Source organism: Leguminivora glycinivorella, chromosome 6 (genome assembly GCF_023078275.1).
Source record: "Leguminivora glycinivorella isolate SPB_JAAS2020 chromosome 6, LegGlyc_1.1, whole genome shotgun sequence".
NCBI lineage: Eukaryota > Metazoa > Arthropoda > Insecta > Lepidoptera > Tortricidae > Leguminivora > Leguminivora glycinivorella.
In genome coordinates, this window is record NC_062976.1 from 20,861,449 (window position 1) to 20,879,683 (window position 18,235).

Below are 18,235 nucleotides of genomic sequence, written 5' to 3' on the forward strand. Positions count from 1 at the left end.
AAATGGGTCCGTAGTCTCATAGAATCAAAAAACTCCAATAAAATTAAATTTAAAACTTATAAGATATTTAAGACTTTTCTTCCGCACGACAAAAAATTCAATCGTTTATTTTTCATTCAAAGTTTGATATATTTTTTCTTCGATACAGAATATTCGCAAGTTAATTAATTTTGTTCGAAAGTTATGGCTCCTCCGCTACTTGAAATATTTTGGGCTCTAATTATAAACTTCGTAATTAATAGGCGATTTTATTAGTAACTGTAATATTATTTTCTTTAATACGTTCATATTTATTAAGTATTCCTTGATTTTCTTTGAATCTCATTGAAATTTGTAATTAAAATTTAATTAGTAATTACGATAGGCATTCATTTTAAGTACGGTAAAAAGCAAAAGACCTGATTAGGTACATTAAATATTTTAAATTAATCAAGTTTTAATGATCACATTTTGATAAAACAATTTAGTAGTAATAAAGTTCATGTAAGAATTTTGAATGACTCACGGTTATTTTCATTAGATGTGTATTGACCGGGATATATAGACCGTCATTACCTTTTTGATTTTTGTTGAGCTATTGATCAAGGGTACCCGTTACCCCCACCTGGTTACCCGTGATCATGATGCAAGTAATTGAACATGTCGAAATATCGTTTCCGGTTCACTTGAACCTAAACTCAAATTACCCTATTGCACAGTACAACATAAGGTCAAAAATACATACACTATGTAACATAATTGCCGAAGATAAATCCTACGGCTTATACATTACCTTCTATAGTACCTTTAATTTTCATGGTGTTTATTTTAAAAAAGGAAGTGGTATTCGTAACCGCTATTCGATACCGGTTATGCTCTTAAATGGATCACCAGCATTAATGTTACAACCTGCATACTTGTAAACACCTAAATTCAATATAAACTAACACCAAAACACCTTAGTCCCAAAACACCCTAAAACAAAACGAACTTATCTTGATTATGTACTACTCCCACATCACCTAAATGTCATAAGAGTTAAAACTCAGATCAAACTAATCCCATAATAGACTAATTCTAAAATACACCATTCTCTAAAATAAAACAGTTTTAAAACACGCTAGTATCAAAACACCCTACATTTTTAAAGCTGACTCCTAATTCTAGAACACTTAGTACTTACAGTCAGTAGGTGAGGTTGACACAACCTTGTTATATTTACAATAAAGTCGAGTCTAGATAGTTTTCAACATTAGGATATTTTAGGGTATTTTGGGACTAGCATGTTTTGAAACTATTGTATTTTGAAAATCGTGTAGAACATGAATCGTGTATTACGGGAATAGCTTGTTTGGGCCTTCTACTTTTATGACAGTAGGCGATCGTGATAATAGTATATAATAGAGATAAGTTCGTTTTGAATTTAGACTTTTAGGGTGTTTTGGGACGGGTATTTCAGTGTTAGGCTATTTTGAATTTATGTTTATATGAGAATATGTGTTTTTGACTTTATGTTGTACTGTGCAATAGGGTAATTTGAGTTTAGGTTCAAATGAACCGGAAACGAAATATCGGAGGGAGCTTCAAATTAGTGTTGTGACAGGTATAACATTTAAATTAGGTAGGTATATATAATTTCGTTCCTAATTCTCATCTATTTTTCCAAGTTTATTGTATTGGAAATTTGACTAAATATTATATTTTTTAATCAATTATTTTAGGTACTTAACTTCGAAATATTTTAGAAATATCCATTTTCCAGTGTTTCAAGTTATAAGAAAAAATACTAGAATAATAAAAAGGTAAGTATCTAGACAATATTTTCACATCCAACTCACCGATAGTATACGTAGCGCCATCTATCTGAAACGTCGCGCTCTTACATTTCTTGAAAAGCTTCCCGCTCACGACCTGCCTCATCGCGCTGTTATGCGACGCAGGGTTCGTAGTAATGTCTCGCCGCCCCACCGTGGCGCTAGTATCGAACTTGTTCCTCAACTCGTCGAACGACAACTCCGGGAACAATCCGGTGTTGCCTCCTCACTGCTCACTTGCCCGCTCGTCTGGTCGCCTGGTGGCGAACTGACCGACTTTTTATTCATTTTGGTTTTTTCACAGCACTAGAAACACTACAGTATTGAGTCTACATTTTCGTTCGGGTTTCAGTCTTACCTGGAACAAAAAAAAACGATTTATCAAAATGTTGCGACACTTGAAAACACTTTAAAATATATTTTCGTACGTGTATTGTGCGTTGCCCACTAGTACAGCGAGAAAGCACCATCTGTACTGAAAAGACTATCCAAGTAACTAACCATTATAACATTGTTCGTATTTTGCGTTCTTTTTAGGGGTTAAGTGAACTTTTCGTTACCTATGTGAAGAATAACATTAATACAAGTTTATAAGGTACATAAAACAACTTAATTATCTGTAAAAGAAAATTACCACGAAAATTCGAACTTAAGGACTTAATGCATTAAAAAGAAACTACCGGATATCATTATACATAGCAAGATTTCGCTTTCGAAGAAATTCGGACTTTTAGTGGACGTCCGCGAAGTCCCAAGGCGCCTGAACAAACGTCTTTGGCCAAAAATGGAAATGGAGTGTTTGCTAGCGTCCCTCGTAGCATAATAGCATTATCATGGGCTAATAGGAAATGGGACGTGTATTTATTCGTATTTAGTCAATTGCCGAGTTACTATGATGATTTTTAGCCCGACAGTCGAAATTAGGGTGAATTTTGGTTCAGCCTTATCAATCAAACAATCAATTAATCAATTATTTGTTCGTGATAACATTCTATTTTTTTTTTATTTTTTTTTTTATACTACGTCGGTGGCAAACAAGTATACGGCCCGCCTGATGTAAAGCGGTCACCGTAACCTATGGACGCCTGCAACTCAAACAGTGTCACATGCGCGTTGCCACCCCATTAGAAACTTGTACATTCCCTTTTGCTGTGTTAAGTACACAGTAAAAAGGAGTGTACAAGTTCTAAGGAGGGTTCGGGTTGCCGACGACTCAAAGGACAATAAACGGAACAAGTTAGTTCCGTAAGTCCTCCCGTCATCAGCACACCGCACCCTCGTTGAGCTCTGGCAGCCTTACTCACCGACAGGAACACAACACTATGAGTAGGGTCTAGTGCTATTTGGCTGCGGTCTTCTGTAAGGCGGAGGTACTACCCCAGTTGGGCTCTGCTCTAGATTCGAGCGAGACAATATCCGCTGTGCTGTGCCCTACCACACAAAGCGGAATATCATTCGCTATGCCCTACCTCCTATTAAATTATTTGTTATCATTTTATTATTTGTTCGTGATAACGTTCATGATAATTATTTGTTCGTGATTTTCATTTTCATTCAACCCAGAACCCCTTATTTGCCAAAAGTGGCACTGGAACTTGAGTAGTTTCATATGCTCTGCCTACCCCTTTATGGGATACAGGCGTGATTGTATGTATGTATGTATGTATGTTCGTGAGAACTACAAAAAAAAACACAAGTACAAAAACAGAAACAGCAAATAAAAGAAATTAAGGCATATAATTATGTTACCACGAAATTGTCCCGACTCAGCATAAATGCTAACCCGAGGGTCAGCGCTGGTCCTCCGTCGGAACCATTTTGTTGGTCACGAACGCAGCTGTAGGTACGACGCGACCCTGTGGCAATCTGTACGCAACGCAATAGACTTTACATTTGCCATAGAGCCGGCGTAGCTTTATTTGACGTTCATATGCGCATTGTAATATGCCTACTTGAAAAATAAATATTTCATTTTCATTTTCATTTCATATAAAAGCAATATGAAAGAGTGCATTTGGATAACAACAAACTGCACCTTGCTTCATTACCTTTAATTATTAATTGCATGTCCATTACATTTTACGACAGCTCGCAATTTACAAAGTAATTACAATTACCGTTAAATTAAAACTCATTTGCAAAGCATTGCATTTACTTGCCTGTCGTCATGTACTAAAACGTCGTCCAGATTATTGCCTACTTCAAAAGGCTTTCAATAACCTGCCATGGAATCTGCAGCATCAAATATGTCAGGCAAGATTGTCCTAGGAACATATTCCAGGATCACTCATTTTCCTCACTCGGCATTCCTAGCAATAAGCATTTATACATGCGGTGCATCTATATTGAACCAAGCTCTCCTACTAACTGCAGGGCATTGCCTTTATGAACATTCAGACCCACGTGGATACACAGTTTTTGTCGGCCATAGACAGAGACAAAAAGGAAGTCGCTACAGAGTTCTAAATTTGACTTATCATGAACATTATGATAACAGGCGTGTTCATAATGATATAGGTTTGTTGAGGTTGAAGAAGAATTTGCAATTCGGATGGAACGTTGGTAGAGTACTTTTGATGCCTAATCCTCCTTATAATGAGAAGGCAGTCGTTGCTGGATGGGGTGTAACAGAGGTAAGCATTCAAGTCGCACTGAATGTAAGTAGACGCGCACTTTATCCTTTTCCTTTTTTGTTACTGAAAATGTATAGAAAGCTGGTAACAAAAAAGGAAGGTTTCATACAAACTACCTAGGACGTTTTGAGAAACCTAGTCCAAATGTAGAAACGGGTTTCGGGAATTGCTCTTATAAGATCTCCTGCATAAGTATAATGAGCAATTCCTGTTAAGTTAGTACATTTGGATTAAGTCTCCGATTTTGATAAAAATTGGTAGGCTGATAGAGTTTATGATGCTGAGCAAGATCCACTAGGTTTCCCAAAATTTCCTATGTAGTTGTATGAATCCTTCCTTTTTTGTTACCAGATTTCTATACATTTTCGGTAACAAAAAAGGAAAGTTTCATACAAGCAACCTAGGACATTTTGGTAAACTTAGTGAATCTTGCTCAGCATCATGGACTCTATTAATCAGCCTACCAATTTTTATCCAAATCGGACACGTGATCCAAATATACTAACTTAATGGGAGTTGCTGTAATATGAACATCATTCACATGAATAATTCCTTCGGAAGAACCGGATATAGTGGCGGCACAGTGGTGTCACTGACAGTGATATGTTTAATACAAAAATGTGATACTTATAGTGTATTAAAATGGCCGACAGGGAAGAGAAAGATTCTGGAAAAATAAGTTCAAATACGGAACCCTAAAAAGTCCAGATTTATAATAACCTTGGTTTCCATATCGTTACTGGGCCATTTTTTTCAAAGTTGTTCACCCCACTTTTTCTGTAACACGGGTATTTTTTACGCGATTCATACTCAGAATCGCGAGGTCTTTCAATTCTGATAGGAGTAAAAAAAATGTCCCAAGATTTCCATACATTTTTCAAGCCTTCCATTCCGTTACCGCCATACAAAATGTATGAAAAAATGATAACGGAATGGAAAAAAACCGTGGGACACTTTTTTTCTCCTATTAGGATTGAAAGAGCTCGCGATTCTAAGTAGAAAGTACATAAAAATTTCCAAATAGAAAAAAAAGTGGGGTGGACAACATTGAAAAAAAAATGGCCCATTACTCTCTTTATTTATTTTCATTCTCCATATAGTTCAATAATTTTAAGAAGTACTTATAAATTCACTGTAACTGTAGTAAAATACACTAGAGACCTACTAAAACATTCATGGTTAGTTGAAACATATTATGTCATGTTTTTTTTTCTTCAGGAAGATGGCGACACTGTCAGCGATTTCCTCAAACACGTGACCCAGAAGATATATAAGCGCAAAGCCTGCCGACGTATTGGCTTGAAACGTGTGCCTTTAGGGACTATTTGTGGCGAACATCGACACAGAAAGGGACATCCTGAGGAGTAAGTACAATATGATAGGTTTAAAAAAAACAGTTAAAGAAACAACTCGGTGAAGGAAATCATCGTGAGCAAACCGGACTTATAGGCGAGACGACTAAAAAAAACGAATTAGTCCGTCAGTTAGATTATCAAAGAATTTTAGACACGTATTTTTTATTTTTTCTCGCAAACGAAAAATGACGACGGTACAGTACAGTGCGTTGAATTACAATTTTTACTTAGAAGTGACGTCACAAGCCTTCACTCCGGAACTATGATGCTCTATAGTCTATATCTTTGTATTTTTTCATTAATTAGAAAAAGCGAAATATATGTGTTCAGTATCTTTGGACGATCTAACTGACGGACTAAACAGAATGCCATCTTTTTATGTAGTCGTCATCCCTTTTATAAGTGTTGCTCGTTTATCTATCTATCTATAGCAGCCTTTAAAGAGCCCGTTTTCGGACATAAATAATTGTTATTTGTTATACAAGGGGGCAAAGTTGTATTTTAACTCCGAGTGTGGAATTGAAAAACGAGCAAGTGAAAGGATTCTATAGTTGAACCACGAGCGAAGCGAGTGGTTCGAGAATAGAATCCTGAACTTGCTAGTTTTTTAACACACGAGAAGTAAAATACATTTGCACCCGAGTGTAACACAAAACTTTTCCCCTCACTATAGCGAGGAAACTACAACGCAAAAAAATGCGTTTATGACTGCTTCCAATAATTCCACAGGTGGTAAACGTGGTAAATCATCTTTATTACTAGATTCACCTACTTTTATCAATTTTAAAGCAGTTAATTTGACTTTATTCAAGGTCAAATTACTTTACCCACTAGTGGATAAAATGCGTTTTTACCCGCTGGTATTAAAGGACAAAACACGTGTTTCCGAATTAGTGAGGGGAAAATAAATAAATAATATAGGAAATTCTTACACAGATTGACTGAGGCTACGGTAAGCTCAAGAAGGCTTTGTGTTGTACATACATAGAAAACATCCATGACTCTGGAACAAATATCTGTGCTCATCGCACAAATAAATGCTCTTACCGGGATTCGAACCCGGGTTCGCGGCGTAGCAGGCAGGGTCACTACCGGCTGAGCCAGACCGATTGTCAAAGTGTTCATATATTTTTTTTTGTCTTCTTATAAGTCACTTTTTAACCCCCGACGCAAAAACGACGGGGTGTTATAAATTTGACGTGTCTGTCTGTGTGTGTGTCTGTCTGTCTGTTTGTCTGTCTGTCTGTCCGTGTGTGTGTTGTCTGTGGCATCGTAGCTCCCGAACGGACGAACCGATTTCTATTTAGTTTTTTTTTTGTTTGAAAGCTGAATTAGTCGGGAGTGTTCTTAGCCATGTTTTATGAAAATCGGTCCACTATGTCGCGGTCGGGGTTTTTCAAAATTTTAATTTTGTAGTTAGGTTATACCAAATACAACACAATACAATACTCTTTATTGCACACCTCACATAGTTTACAAGTAATACACAAGAAACAAAACAAATTAAACAGAGGTAACAACAGGCGGTCTTATCGCTTAAGAGCGATCTCTTCAAGACAACCTTTGGGTACTGGAGTTAATATAATCAGAATAAACAATATTTATTACAATACATTATTTCTTATAATTTATTATTTCTTTATAATTTTCAGGGGTGACTCAGGCAGCGCTTTAGTAGTTCGTGGCTACATTCAACTTGGGATTGTGTCATACAACCGACCCGACGTTTCAAGCACTAACACGGTTTATACGGACACGGGTTATTTCTTTGAATGGATAAAACAAAACGCTAGGAGCTTGTATTGCAGCAGCCAAATGGAATGGGTAAATGAGTCCAATGATAAAAATTATATATGGGTTTATAATAAAGTTTAATAAAGAATAGAAGTAGTTACGAATTATTATTTAAACGAACCATCATCATCATCTCCTTCCTTGTCGTATTCGACAAAGGTGACTCGATTAACAATTATTGTCCGGATGATGGAATGATCTGGGTACGTAGCCGAATGGCACAAACGCTCACGAAACGAAACGCTCGTAAATATCTATCTCTATCGCTCTTGCGTATTGGCGCGACAAAGCCAGACTGCCATTCAAAGCGTTTCGTTTTCGTTTCGCGTCGCAGAAATGCCATTCGGCTACGGGGCCTGATGTGGCTCGCAAACCCAAACTTGGTCTTGAAGACGCGGTCACACGTTGCACAGTGGAGTTGTCCAGACGGGTTGCGGGTATACGTGTAGGTCGCGTCTTTCGGATACTTATGGCGCTTAGCATCCAGGGTTTCCAACCGCTGCTGCTCAAATTGATTTAAACGAACAGTGTGGATGTGTATGGTAGATATATACGAGACTTTTTATTGAATTTTTAACAGATTATAAAATAAGAAAACTACAAAAGACATCATGTTCCAAAGTTGTAGTAGTCCAGAAGGCTATATTGATTGCTTACCGTGAGGTGGATCATATTTTTATTTGCCATCGTGGTTAAAAATGTTTTAGTGTTCTAAAACCTTTTTGAGTGGTTACTAGGGATGTACCGACTATTGATTTGGCCGACTAGGCCGACTACCGACTAGTCGGCGCTGGGGTGGCCGATTAGTCGGCCGACTAGTCGGCTAGTCGGCCAAAACATAATTTTCGACTAAATTCACATTTTGAATGTCATTTTTGGTCCTTCGAACGCGCTTTTCATGATTTTATACGAGTTCAAAGGTTCATGACAATATTTATATACATTTTCCATTTTGACAACCGGCTTGGCTTAGTGGGTAGTGATCCTGCCTATGAAGTTGATAATCCTAGGTAGGATATTTATTTCTGTGCTAAATACAGATATTTGTTATTTTGAAAAAAAAAGGAATTACGAATAGTTACATAATACAACCATAATTTTCAGATGGTAATTTTGTACTGTTTTTCTATCACTAATGAAGTGCCGACTAATCGGCCTTTTTTGCCGACTAGTCGCCGACTAATCGCCGACTACAAATGTGGCCGGATAGTCGGCTTTCCCGACTAGTCGGCGACTAGTCGGTACATCCCTAGTGGTTACCTAATAAAAATAAGAATATACATACATATCTTTTTTTTTATAACATTTCAGTATTTCTCTTTTCATAGTTTTTCGCTATATCTCTCATACGGTAGTAAGTATAATGTAACTTGAGATATATTTCAAGTCCCCATTAACGAGGTCCTTTTCCGTTGGGGTTGCGATTGAGGAAAATGGTAACCGATCGAGCCACAAATGGGATGAAGCTTTATCTTAATACAATAAGGTGAATAAGGTAATAATAAAATATTACTTTATTTAAGGTACCTATTGCATATTGCGTTTTGACATTTCTTTATATGAGGGTATAGTCACTCACATTTTAGTAAATACTACGTGTATGTATCGGGCTAGTATTCTATCCGATAGTCCTCAACTACAGAATAAAGCGAACTAAGTACATATAATATATTTAAAAACAAAACATTTATTTTTTATTTTTCTAGTTATATCGTTTTCTTTCAACCCCTTATTTGCCAAGAGTGGCACTGAAGCTTTAGTAGTTTCATGTGTTCTGCCTACCCCTTTATGGGATACAGGCGTGATTGTATGTATGTATGTAGTTATATATAAGTACCTAATTTATCAAACAAAGCAATAAAATCGTCACTACTTTAAAAAAAACTTGTATCTTCGTCTGTCAATGAGAAGAAAATTGTAGTAAGGATGTATGGAATGCGTATAGACTTACCGCGTTTTAACTATGAGAAGCAGCGTGAGATACGATATTTTTTCAAAGTAGTAACGAAATTCCTTGTAATGATTTCAATAATCTTACGAGTAATATAAGAAAGACACGTTCGTATATAAACACCCATCTTTTTAAATGGATCTCAGTTGAGATAAAATTGTAGACGTATCTTCACATAATTAATCATCTTCCATCTAACTATACACAGAACAAGATGGACAGCTGCATCACTGGATCGAGTATATAGAGAATTACTGCAAAGTAAAATGTGTAGGTAGTCACGTGCATAAACTGTATATAGATATTTTTATATTAAAGGAAAAATTGGAAAAATTTACGCTTCCGGCGGGACTTGAACCCGCATCCTTTTTGCAATCCGTGCAATGCTCTTAACCAATTGAGCTACGGAAGCCACGCCGGACATCGCAAATCTCTCCATGCCTTTCTTTATGGCATGCCCGACAAATATCTACCATACCGTCCTTCAGGATATATTTCCAGTATATTATTAAAATACGCACAGACTACTAATGTGCAAATTGCAATTATATTTAGCTGCAAACCCAATTTGAAATTACACAGTGCATAGTGCTGTCAATTCAGCGATACCTGTGGTTTTTCCTCAGCAATAGACATACCCTTATTTTCTTGATTAAGCTGTTCTTTCGCAGCTGTAACCGACCCTTGGATAGACCCGTCTCCGCGGTGAAGAAATAAATTTTGCAGTAGGTCGGAGTACGCAATCAAATCCTTTATTTTCTCCCCTTTAGCTGCCGAAAAGGGTGAAGATAAATCCGACAATAGTCTGGCTTAATATAAAAGTCACAGTTTCGTGTTACATCATTTAGATTAAGATAAGATGAATGAGATCCATCAAAGGTTCATTATCTCAAAAGCTTTCAATGATTCGACACTTGGTCCTTTTTCATTTGAAAATAATATTTATTTTATTATAATTATAATTGAGTTTAGAATTACCACCATTTAAATTATACCTACTGTTCTTTGTATATGTATTTTTTTTAGATTTCTCCTAAAAACCTTTCTAATATGTACAACCAAATTAAGACTTCATTTTCATAGCCTATTCGCAATGTGCACAACTGGTGAGCTTCACTTTGTAAGTTTTTATATGTTAAATCTTACGAAGTCAAAATTAGTTTATTCGTTTATTAGTTTCATCAACTGCCAACGCTAGCATTGATGTTTGATATATTATCCACAAGATTCAATACTTGTGTAACACGATAACCTACATTTCCATAGTGATATTCCGTTATCGATAACAATGGAGCTCAAGGCAAGCTGAGAAACCAGTCTATTGTATGGCCCGGACGGCTAATCACCTCTTCTATTGTGTAAAAACGTAAACAAACGCAGGTGCATTCCACTCGAGGTGAATGACCCTAGTGTCAGGTGCATTGTTACGTAATTTCGAAGCGATAGCCTAATTAGTTTATAAGTAATTAGGATTTGAACGAAAAATGATAGCGTTAAATTCACGTAATCGAGCGCCGTAACGCATTCGACCAATCACGACGCGCCATCCGTCGCCTATCGGGCGCAATTATTTACCTCTCTATCGCACGGAGCCTCGCGCTCAGCCGAGTCGTGATTGGGCGAATAAATTGAAATGTTTCTTTCCGTGAAGCGTAGGCGCATTCTGAAAAGGGGTATAAAAGGAACGATCGCTCGGTATGGGACATTCGAATTCGACCGGAACAAGAAGAACCAGCAGCCTCCAAGGAAAACCAGCAGCCAGCAGCCTACTACAAGCAGCCTACAGCCAGCAGCCAGCAGCCTACAGCCAGCAGCTAGCAGCCTACAGCCAGCAGCCAGCCACCCTCCACGACGGGTAGCGGCAGCAGCAGAAAACGACAGCATCGCGACGTATCGTCCGTACCGAGCGTTTCGTTAGGATATTAGCTTAGGAGTATTTTTATAACCGCGTTAAAATTAGAGTCGTTGATTATTGTAAATATAAACCATTTGATTTGATTCGTTTTTTAGTTAGTTTATTCCAAAATCATAATCGGTACGGTTGATTGCTGAGGACGACATCGAAGCTCAAGGTACAGGCCCGGGACGAAAGAGTGAGTCGCACGAGCTCCAGCACATTCTCTCCACTTCGAGCCGTCGATAGGAAGCTTTGCGGACGCGGTCTGCAACAGTTTCTGGTCCTTCGAGCCGGATCTTCGTGCGGACTACGGGTCTACAGCGACGTACCTGTCATGAGCGACGACAGGATGGTAAGGACGAGGTCCAGGTCCAACCGAGCTGCGTCAGTGACGAGCGAAGAGGAGAGGCAGCAACTACTCGACGAAGGCGCGTCGGCGGCCCGCGAACGAGAGGCCGCACGCGCAAGCGCTGAGAGGGCGATGGGCGCCGACGCGGCGCGCCCTCCTCACCTCCCTCCGGACCCGCTGGCGTAACGGAAGGGCTTAGCGTCGCCGGCGCGCAACCGATGGGCGCGGCGACAGCTAACAGCACGCTCAGGTATGGATTAACCGTAGAGACACCGAGGTCACCGTCCTACGACACGACATTGCTATGGCGAAGGGATTTAGCCAAGCGGTTACGGCGTCGTTCCAGACCCACGCCGATCCCAGCTAGACATCCCAAGGCTGCCGTCATAGACAGAACTACCGAGAAACGAAAGTCGCTGCAGGAAACTACCAAGGAGGTAAATAAACCAATTATTAAAGCTCAGTCCGTCAGATCACATGCGAGCAGTCGCACTGTGATAGAAGCGCAGCTGTCTCAGGCGGAGCTCGAGGCCAGCGAACGGCTAGCGGAGATATCCCGGAGGGAGTTGCAGCTAGAAGCGGACATGGTACGTAAACGGCTAGACGCCAGAAAACTGCAGATCCGCGCTAATGCGGATAGCGCAGACGAGCACGAATCTGCTGGTAGCGTGCGGAATTCGAATCAAGATCGATTAGACGAATGGCTAGAGAACTCGCGAGACGCGACGTCAAAACCCATTTGTAAGAGGTTAACCGACGAACCTCTACCCAAGTACGAGACTCCGAGACGACCTGCGCAGGCGGAGCGGCATATTCGAGGCCTCTCACCGGACCGCCAGGTATATCGGCGATCGATATCGCCGCCGTCGGAGTCGCGTAGGCGATCGATATCGCCACCGGAGCGACGCAGGCGATCGACGACGCCGCCGGCGCGTCGCGAGCGATCGACGTCGCCACAGCTGGACGCGCGTACTCCGCACACGGCGCACACGCGCGCCACCGAAGGTACTGTAGCAGAGTCCATGCTGCACCTGTTCGAGAGGATGCAGATGGCGGCCCGTCCAGCCCCGAAGGATATATTCGAGCTGCCGCATTTCTACGGAGACGTCAGCGAGTGGAGAAGTTTCTACAATACCTACGCAGAGACATCGAAGCGGTATAAGTTTACTGACTACGAGAACGTGGCGCGGCTCAGGATGGCTTTACGCGGGGACGCAAAGACGTGTGTGTCTCACGTGTTATCGACAGCCACCAGACCCGATATGATCGTGAGAATACTGAAAAAGCAGTTTGGACGCAGCGAGGTATTGTTAGACAAGGCGATTGACGACCTGCGAAAGTTGCCGCAGTTGGGGCCTACCGCGAACGACCTCAACACTTTCGCGATAAAAATAATGAACGTGGTATCTACAGTTATGGATATCGATCGAAGGCACTATGCCGATAACCCCATGCTCATCAGAGAGGTTACGGACAGGTTGTCGCCGCATCTTCGAAGCAGATGGTGCGACTACGCGAAGAAACATCGAGACAGCAAGGACCCGGAGATTCTGCAGTTGGCGGATTTCCTCATGGAGGAGAGCGAACAGGAGATGTCCTTCTGTCACGCCCGCGCCGCCCCGAGGCGAGCGCAGGCGCCGTTATCAGTGCCGCACGCGCGCGCAGCCGGCGCTCGCGTGAAAATATCCGCAACGCACAACCCGCCGAGAGCTCCCACAGGACGTCAACACGAGGTGCAGAAAGTGACGTACGCGACACGTCAAGCCACAACATCCCGTTCGACGACGTGCCTGTTCTGCGGTGGCGGTCACCTGACGCCGGACTGCCGCAAGTTAGCCGCCCAATCCGTGGGCGCTAGATGGGAGTGGGCGAAATTAAATCGTATATGCTATCGCTGTATCGACGCGAAGCATATGAAAACACAATGCAAGGCCAAAGCGTGCGGCGTTGCAGGCTGTCCTCACGTACACCATCGACTGCTTCATGCGGACTCGCCGCAGGAAGTGCGTGAGGATACGGCTATGGTGCTAACACAAGAAATCAGGTCAGTACCTACATCGTCAGCAGTGACGTCATCGGCCGAGCCAGCGGACACGACGGAGCCGCGAGCTGCGGACGACGAGAACGACGCCCGCGTGTACGTGTCGTCAACACCGGACTACAGCGTGCTGCTAAAGGTACTACCCGTAACCGTATCAGGTCCAAAGGGAACGGCGCATATCTTCGCTTTCCTTGACGATGGATCCACCTTGTCAATGATCGACCAGGACGTCGCGGACGAGATCGGCGCGGTCGGTCAAGACGAGCCGCTATGCATAAGAGGTATTCAGCGGTTGAAACTTAGCTCAGTGACACAGACGGTCAAGGCTAAAGTAAGCCCCGCTCGTGGCGGCTTGACATACGATATATCCCTAAAAACGGTAGACGGACTAGGGATACGCTCGCAGTCATTAAATAAGAAGCGTCTATTGGAATACGAACATCTGGCGGACTTGGGCGACGAGTGCTACACGGGCATGGGCGTGCCGCAGATGTTAATAGGCGGAGACTTCAGTCATCTTATAAACCCGACGGAGGTGAGGCAGGGCGGCGAGGACGAGCCGTGCGCAGTTAAAACCTCGTTAGGATGGGTTTTCTTCGGGCGAATGCCGAGGTATGTACCAAATAACGAGCAGGTCGTGATGCACTGCCACAGTGACGACAGTGATCTCGTGGAGCAGGTCAAGAAACACTGGGCAGTCGAGGCGCTTGGCATAACGGCAAAGGACAACATTCGACCCGACGACCAGCGAGCGATCGATACATTCGAACGAACAGTAAAAAAGGTAGGACAGAGATACGAAGTCGGCCAACTATGGGCTGCCGACGACATAAAGCTGCCACCGAGTTTCAACATGGCGAAGGCGAGATTACGCAATCTAGAAGCCCGCATGTCGAGAGATCCTGACTTCGCCAACGAGTATCAAGCACAGATACACAAGCTTCTGGAAAAGGGGTACGCAGAGCGCATCATGGAACCACCGCAGTCAGATCGGATGTGGTTTCTGCCCCATTTCAGCGTCTACAATTTAAATAAAGGAAAGTATCGCGCTGTATTCGATTGCGCCGCGAAAAGTCAGGGATGTGCATTGAACGATTTCATCCTCGCGGGACCGGATTTACTACAGAGCCTGCTGGGGATACTACTTCGATTCCGTGAGTGGGAATTCGCCGTCACCGCGGACATACAGGAAATGTTCCTTCAAATACAGCTGCGAAGAGAGGATCGGCATAGTCAGCTCTTCATCTGGAGGGGATCGCGGCGTGACGTGACACCGTGGACGTACCAGCTAAACCGGGTATGTTTCGGTAACATCTCTTCTCCTTTTCTCGCACACTCGGTGCGGAATAGGAATGCGACGGACAACAAGGATCGCTATCCGGACGCGGTCTACGATATCCATAATAATCACTACATGGACGATTATGTGGCATCATATGAGACAGAACGGGAACTCATATCAACAGCGACACAGGTGAGACTAGCACACGCGGAGGCTAGCTTTCGGCTGCGCAGCTACGCTAGCAACAGCGAGTTGTTAATGCGAAACATCGATCCGGAGGAGCGAGCGACGGGACCTTCTCATCTCGGAGAAAAGCAACAGACCGTCCTCGGAATGACGTGGGACCCAGAGACGGATACGCTGGGGTACAACACGAAAATGCTACGAGTGCCAGACGACGTGAAAAGGTACGAGCGATCGCCCACTAAAAGGGAACTTTTGAGTGCCGTAATGTCAGTTTACGACCCATTAGGCCTCATAGCGCAGTATATGATAAGCGCTAAGATCATATTCCAACGTGTGTGGACAAAGGGCACGGACTGGGACGAGCGGCTGCCGGCGGAGGAAGCGGAGGACTTTTTCCGGTGGCTGAGGGCACTGAGCGACGTGTCCGCGCTGCGAATACCCCGACGATACGCCACGCCCACCGGTGCAGTTAGAAGAGAACTGCATATTTTCAGTGATGCATCGACCGAGGCCTACAGCGCGGCGGCCTATTGGCGAGTATCGAACGACGAGGAGGAAACGCAAGTGAGCTTAGCTATAGCGAAAAGCCGAGTTTGCCCGCTAAAGGTAATGACAGTTCCCAGGCTCGAATTAACCGCAGCAGTCGTCGGCGTGCGGCTGGCGGAGACAATTTTACGCGAGCAGCGTTATCCTGTGACAAAGGTGACGTATTGGACAGATTCCATGGTTGTTCTCGGATGGGTTCGCGATGACGCGCGAAACTATCGTCCGTACGTGTCACACCGACTTGCGGAGATCGCCGAGAAAACAGATAGAGACGCGTGGAGGTATGTACCAACCGCTCAGAACCCCGCAGATCGAGCGACGAGATGTCAACCAGCGCAGAGCGTGCGCATCGAGGACGAGTGGTACGAAGGACCGCGCTTTCTCTATGGACCCGAGACATCATGGCCTAGTCACACATCGAATCGAACAGACGACCTGCCTGAGAGGAAGGCGAGGCCGTCAACCGCGACATCACTGGCGATCATCTCAGCGAAGCCAGACCCTTCGAGCGTACTGCCAGACGTGAGACGGTTTAGCAGTTACGACAGACTGTTGAACGCGACAGCGAACGTCTTGCTATTCATCGAGAAAATGAGAACGAAGAATAAAGCCTTGCAGCTACAAGTCAGACATTTGAGAAAGGCAGAACACATGTGGTTGCAATACAGTCAACGACGAAGCTTTCCCGAAGAGCTTCGAGCCTTAAGCCAGAATAGGCTCATCGATCGCAAATCGCGATTATACGACCTGGCACCCGAGCTAGGCGATGACGGCGTGTTACGCATGAAGACGAGGCTGGGCAGCGCTCCAGTATTGTACACCGCGCTACAACCGATAATACTGGATGGCCGCGAGCCGTTCACCCGTCTACTCATCCTGCGAGCTCACCGACGATCAGCGCACATTCACAACGAAGCAGTAATCAACGAACTGCGACATGAATATTGGATACTACATCTGCGGCCGACCGTGAAGTCTGTAGCTCGAAACTGCGCGCTATGCACACTACGACGAGCAACACCGAGAGCGCAGCCCTTAGGCGATCTCCCGCCCGAGCGACTACAGGCGTATCAACGTCCCTTCACTCACACCGCACAAGACTACATGGGACCGATGTTCGTCACGATCGGACGGCGCAGAGAAAAACGCTGGGTGTGTCTATACACGTGCCTAGTGACGCGCGCTATTCACCTTGAAAGCGTGCACAGTCTTTCAACCGACAGCGCGCTACTATCACTACGAAGATTCGCCGCGAGAAGAGGATGGCCCAGGACGATGTACAGCGATAACGCGACGTGCTTCAGGGCGGCGGCGACGGAACTACGTGAGGCGTACCGGCAATGGCTGCCTGTACTGCAAACTTACGCCACTCAGAACCGAATGGAGTGGAAATTCATCCCACCTGGCAATCCTTCGGCCGGGGGCGCGTGGGAGCGAATGATAAGGACAGTTAAGATAGCGATGTCCTACACTTTCAACGAACGAGCACCGAAACCCGAAGTTTTCGAAACTCTACTCGCCGAGATAGAGAATATCGTCAACCGACGACCACTTACGCATGTCAACGTCGATCCAGACTCCGAAGAAAGTTTGACTCCAGCACACTTTCTACTTCTTCATAACGCTAACCTACCGATGATTGGCGTTTACGACGAGAACGAGAAGAAGCAATGGAAGATGGCCCAAGCGCTTGCCGACCACTTTTGGCGGCGCTGGACCAAAGAGTACTTTCCTCTACTGGCACCGAGGAAGTCGTCCCACGACGGAGGGCGGCAACTTCAACCAGGCGATGTGGTCATCGTCGCTGAACCCAATGGTCCACGCAGCGTGTGGCCCCGAGGCGTCGTCGAGACTACCTACCCGGGACCCGATGGACGGGTCCGCTCCGCTGACATCAGAACGAGACACGGGACGCTACGCAGGCCCAGCTGCAGGCTGGCGGTCATCGCGTCGCAACCCATGCACCAGGAGTCTTCGACTGCGGGGACAAAATGTTAGCGACGCGTCGAAATATATGTAAAATAGCATAAGAATTCGATTAAGACTGTATTCGTAATAAAGATTATTTCGTAGGTAGGAAACGGGTAGAACTGCGTTAGTTAAGTTAATTTTGTCAATTCCGATTATTAAGTATGATAATAAGACTCATATGTGATGTATTCGATAGCAGGCAATTCCCATATTCCTTCCTTCCCAAGTCGCGGAAACCGAGTCCAAAGTTCAATCTAAACTCAGACTGTCCATTGGACTACGATTAATAGCCAATAAGCACTAACGTGAGAGGCTTAGAGCGAGAAAACCGAACTCTCCTCTGATTGGCTAAAAATATTTCCTTAAAGTTCCGAAATCATTTTCCTTTCACCCGAAAATTGCCTTAGGATTACTCGAATCCAAGCCAATAACTCGAT

General features: G+C 43.6%; 2 protein-coding genes across 2 annotated transcripts; both read left to right on the plus strand.

Moving 5' to 3' along the window:
• Positions 1-3,953: 3,953 nt before the first annotated feature.
• On the plus strand, positions 3,954-7,675 carry LOC125227100 (trypsin-1-like). Its single transcript, XM_048131307.1, has 3 exons — positions 3,954-4,426; positions 5,645-5,790; positions 7,434-7,675. The coding sequence occupies exons 1-3, from the start codon at positions 4,019-4,021 to the stop codon at positions 7,654-7,656; spliced, it is 777 nt and encodes a 258-aa protein (XP_047987264.1). The 5' UTR covers positions 3,954-4,018; the 3' UTR covers positions 7,657-7,675.
• Positions 7,676-11,990: 4,315 nt separating this feature from the next.
• Positions 11,991-17,825, plus strand: LOC125227055. Its single transcript, XM_048131246.1, has 2 exons — positions 11,991-12,611; positions 16,128-17,825. The coding sequence occupies exons 1-2, from the start codon at positions 11,991-11,993 to the stop codon at positions 17,823-17,825; spliced, it is 2,319 nt and encodes a 772-aa protein (XP_047987203.1).
• The last annotated feature ends 410 nt before the right edge of the window (positions 17,826-18,235 follow it).

Excerpts from the sequence above, each read along its gene's own strand:
- LOC125227100 (XM_048131307.1), top strand. The coding sequence starts at position 4,019 with ATGGAATCTGCAGCATCAAATATGTCAGGCAAGATTGTCCTAGGAACA. Across the intron at positions 4,427-5,644 it reads CTGGATGGGGTGTAACAGAG|GAAGATGGCGACACTGTCAG; the intron begins GTAAGCATTCAA and ends TTTTTTCTTCAG. Across the intron at positions 5,791-7,433 it reads AGAAAGGGACATCCTGAGGA|GGGTGACTCAGGCAGCGCTT; the intron begins GTAAGTACAATA and ends TATAATTTTCAG.
- LOC125227055 (XM_048131246.1), top strand. The coding sequence starts at position 11,991 with ATGGGCGCGGCGACAGCTAACAGCACGCTCAGGTATGGATTAACCGTA. Across the intron at positions 12,612-16,127 it reads GCCTCTCACCGGACCGCCAG|AACCCCGCAGATCGAGCGAC; the intron begins GTATATCGGCGA and ends CCAACCGCTCAG.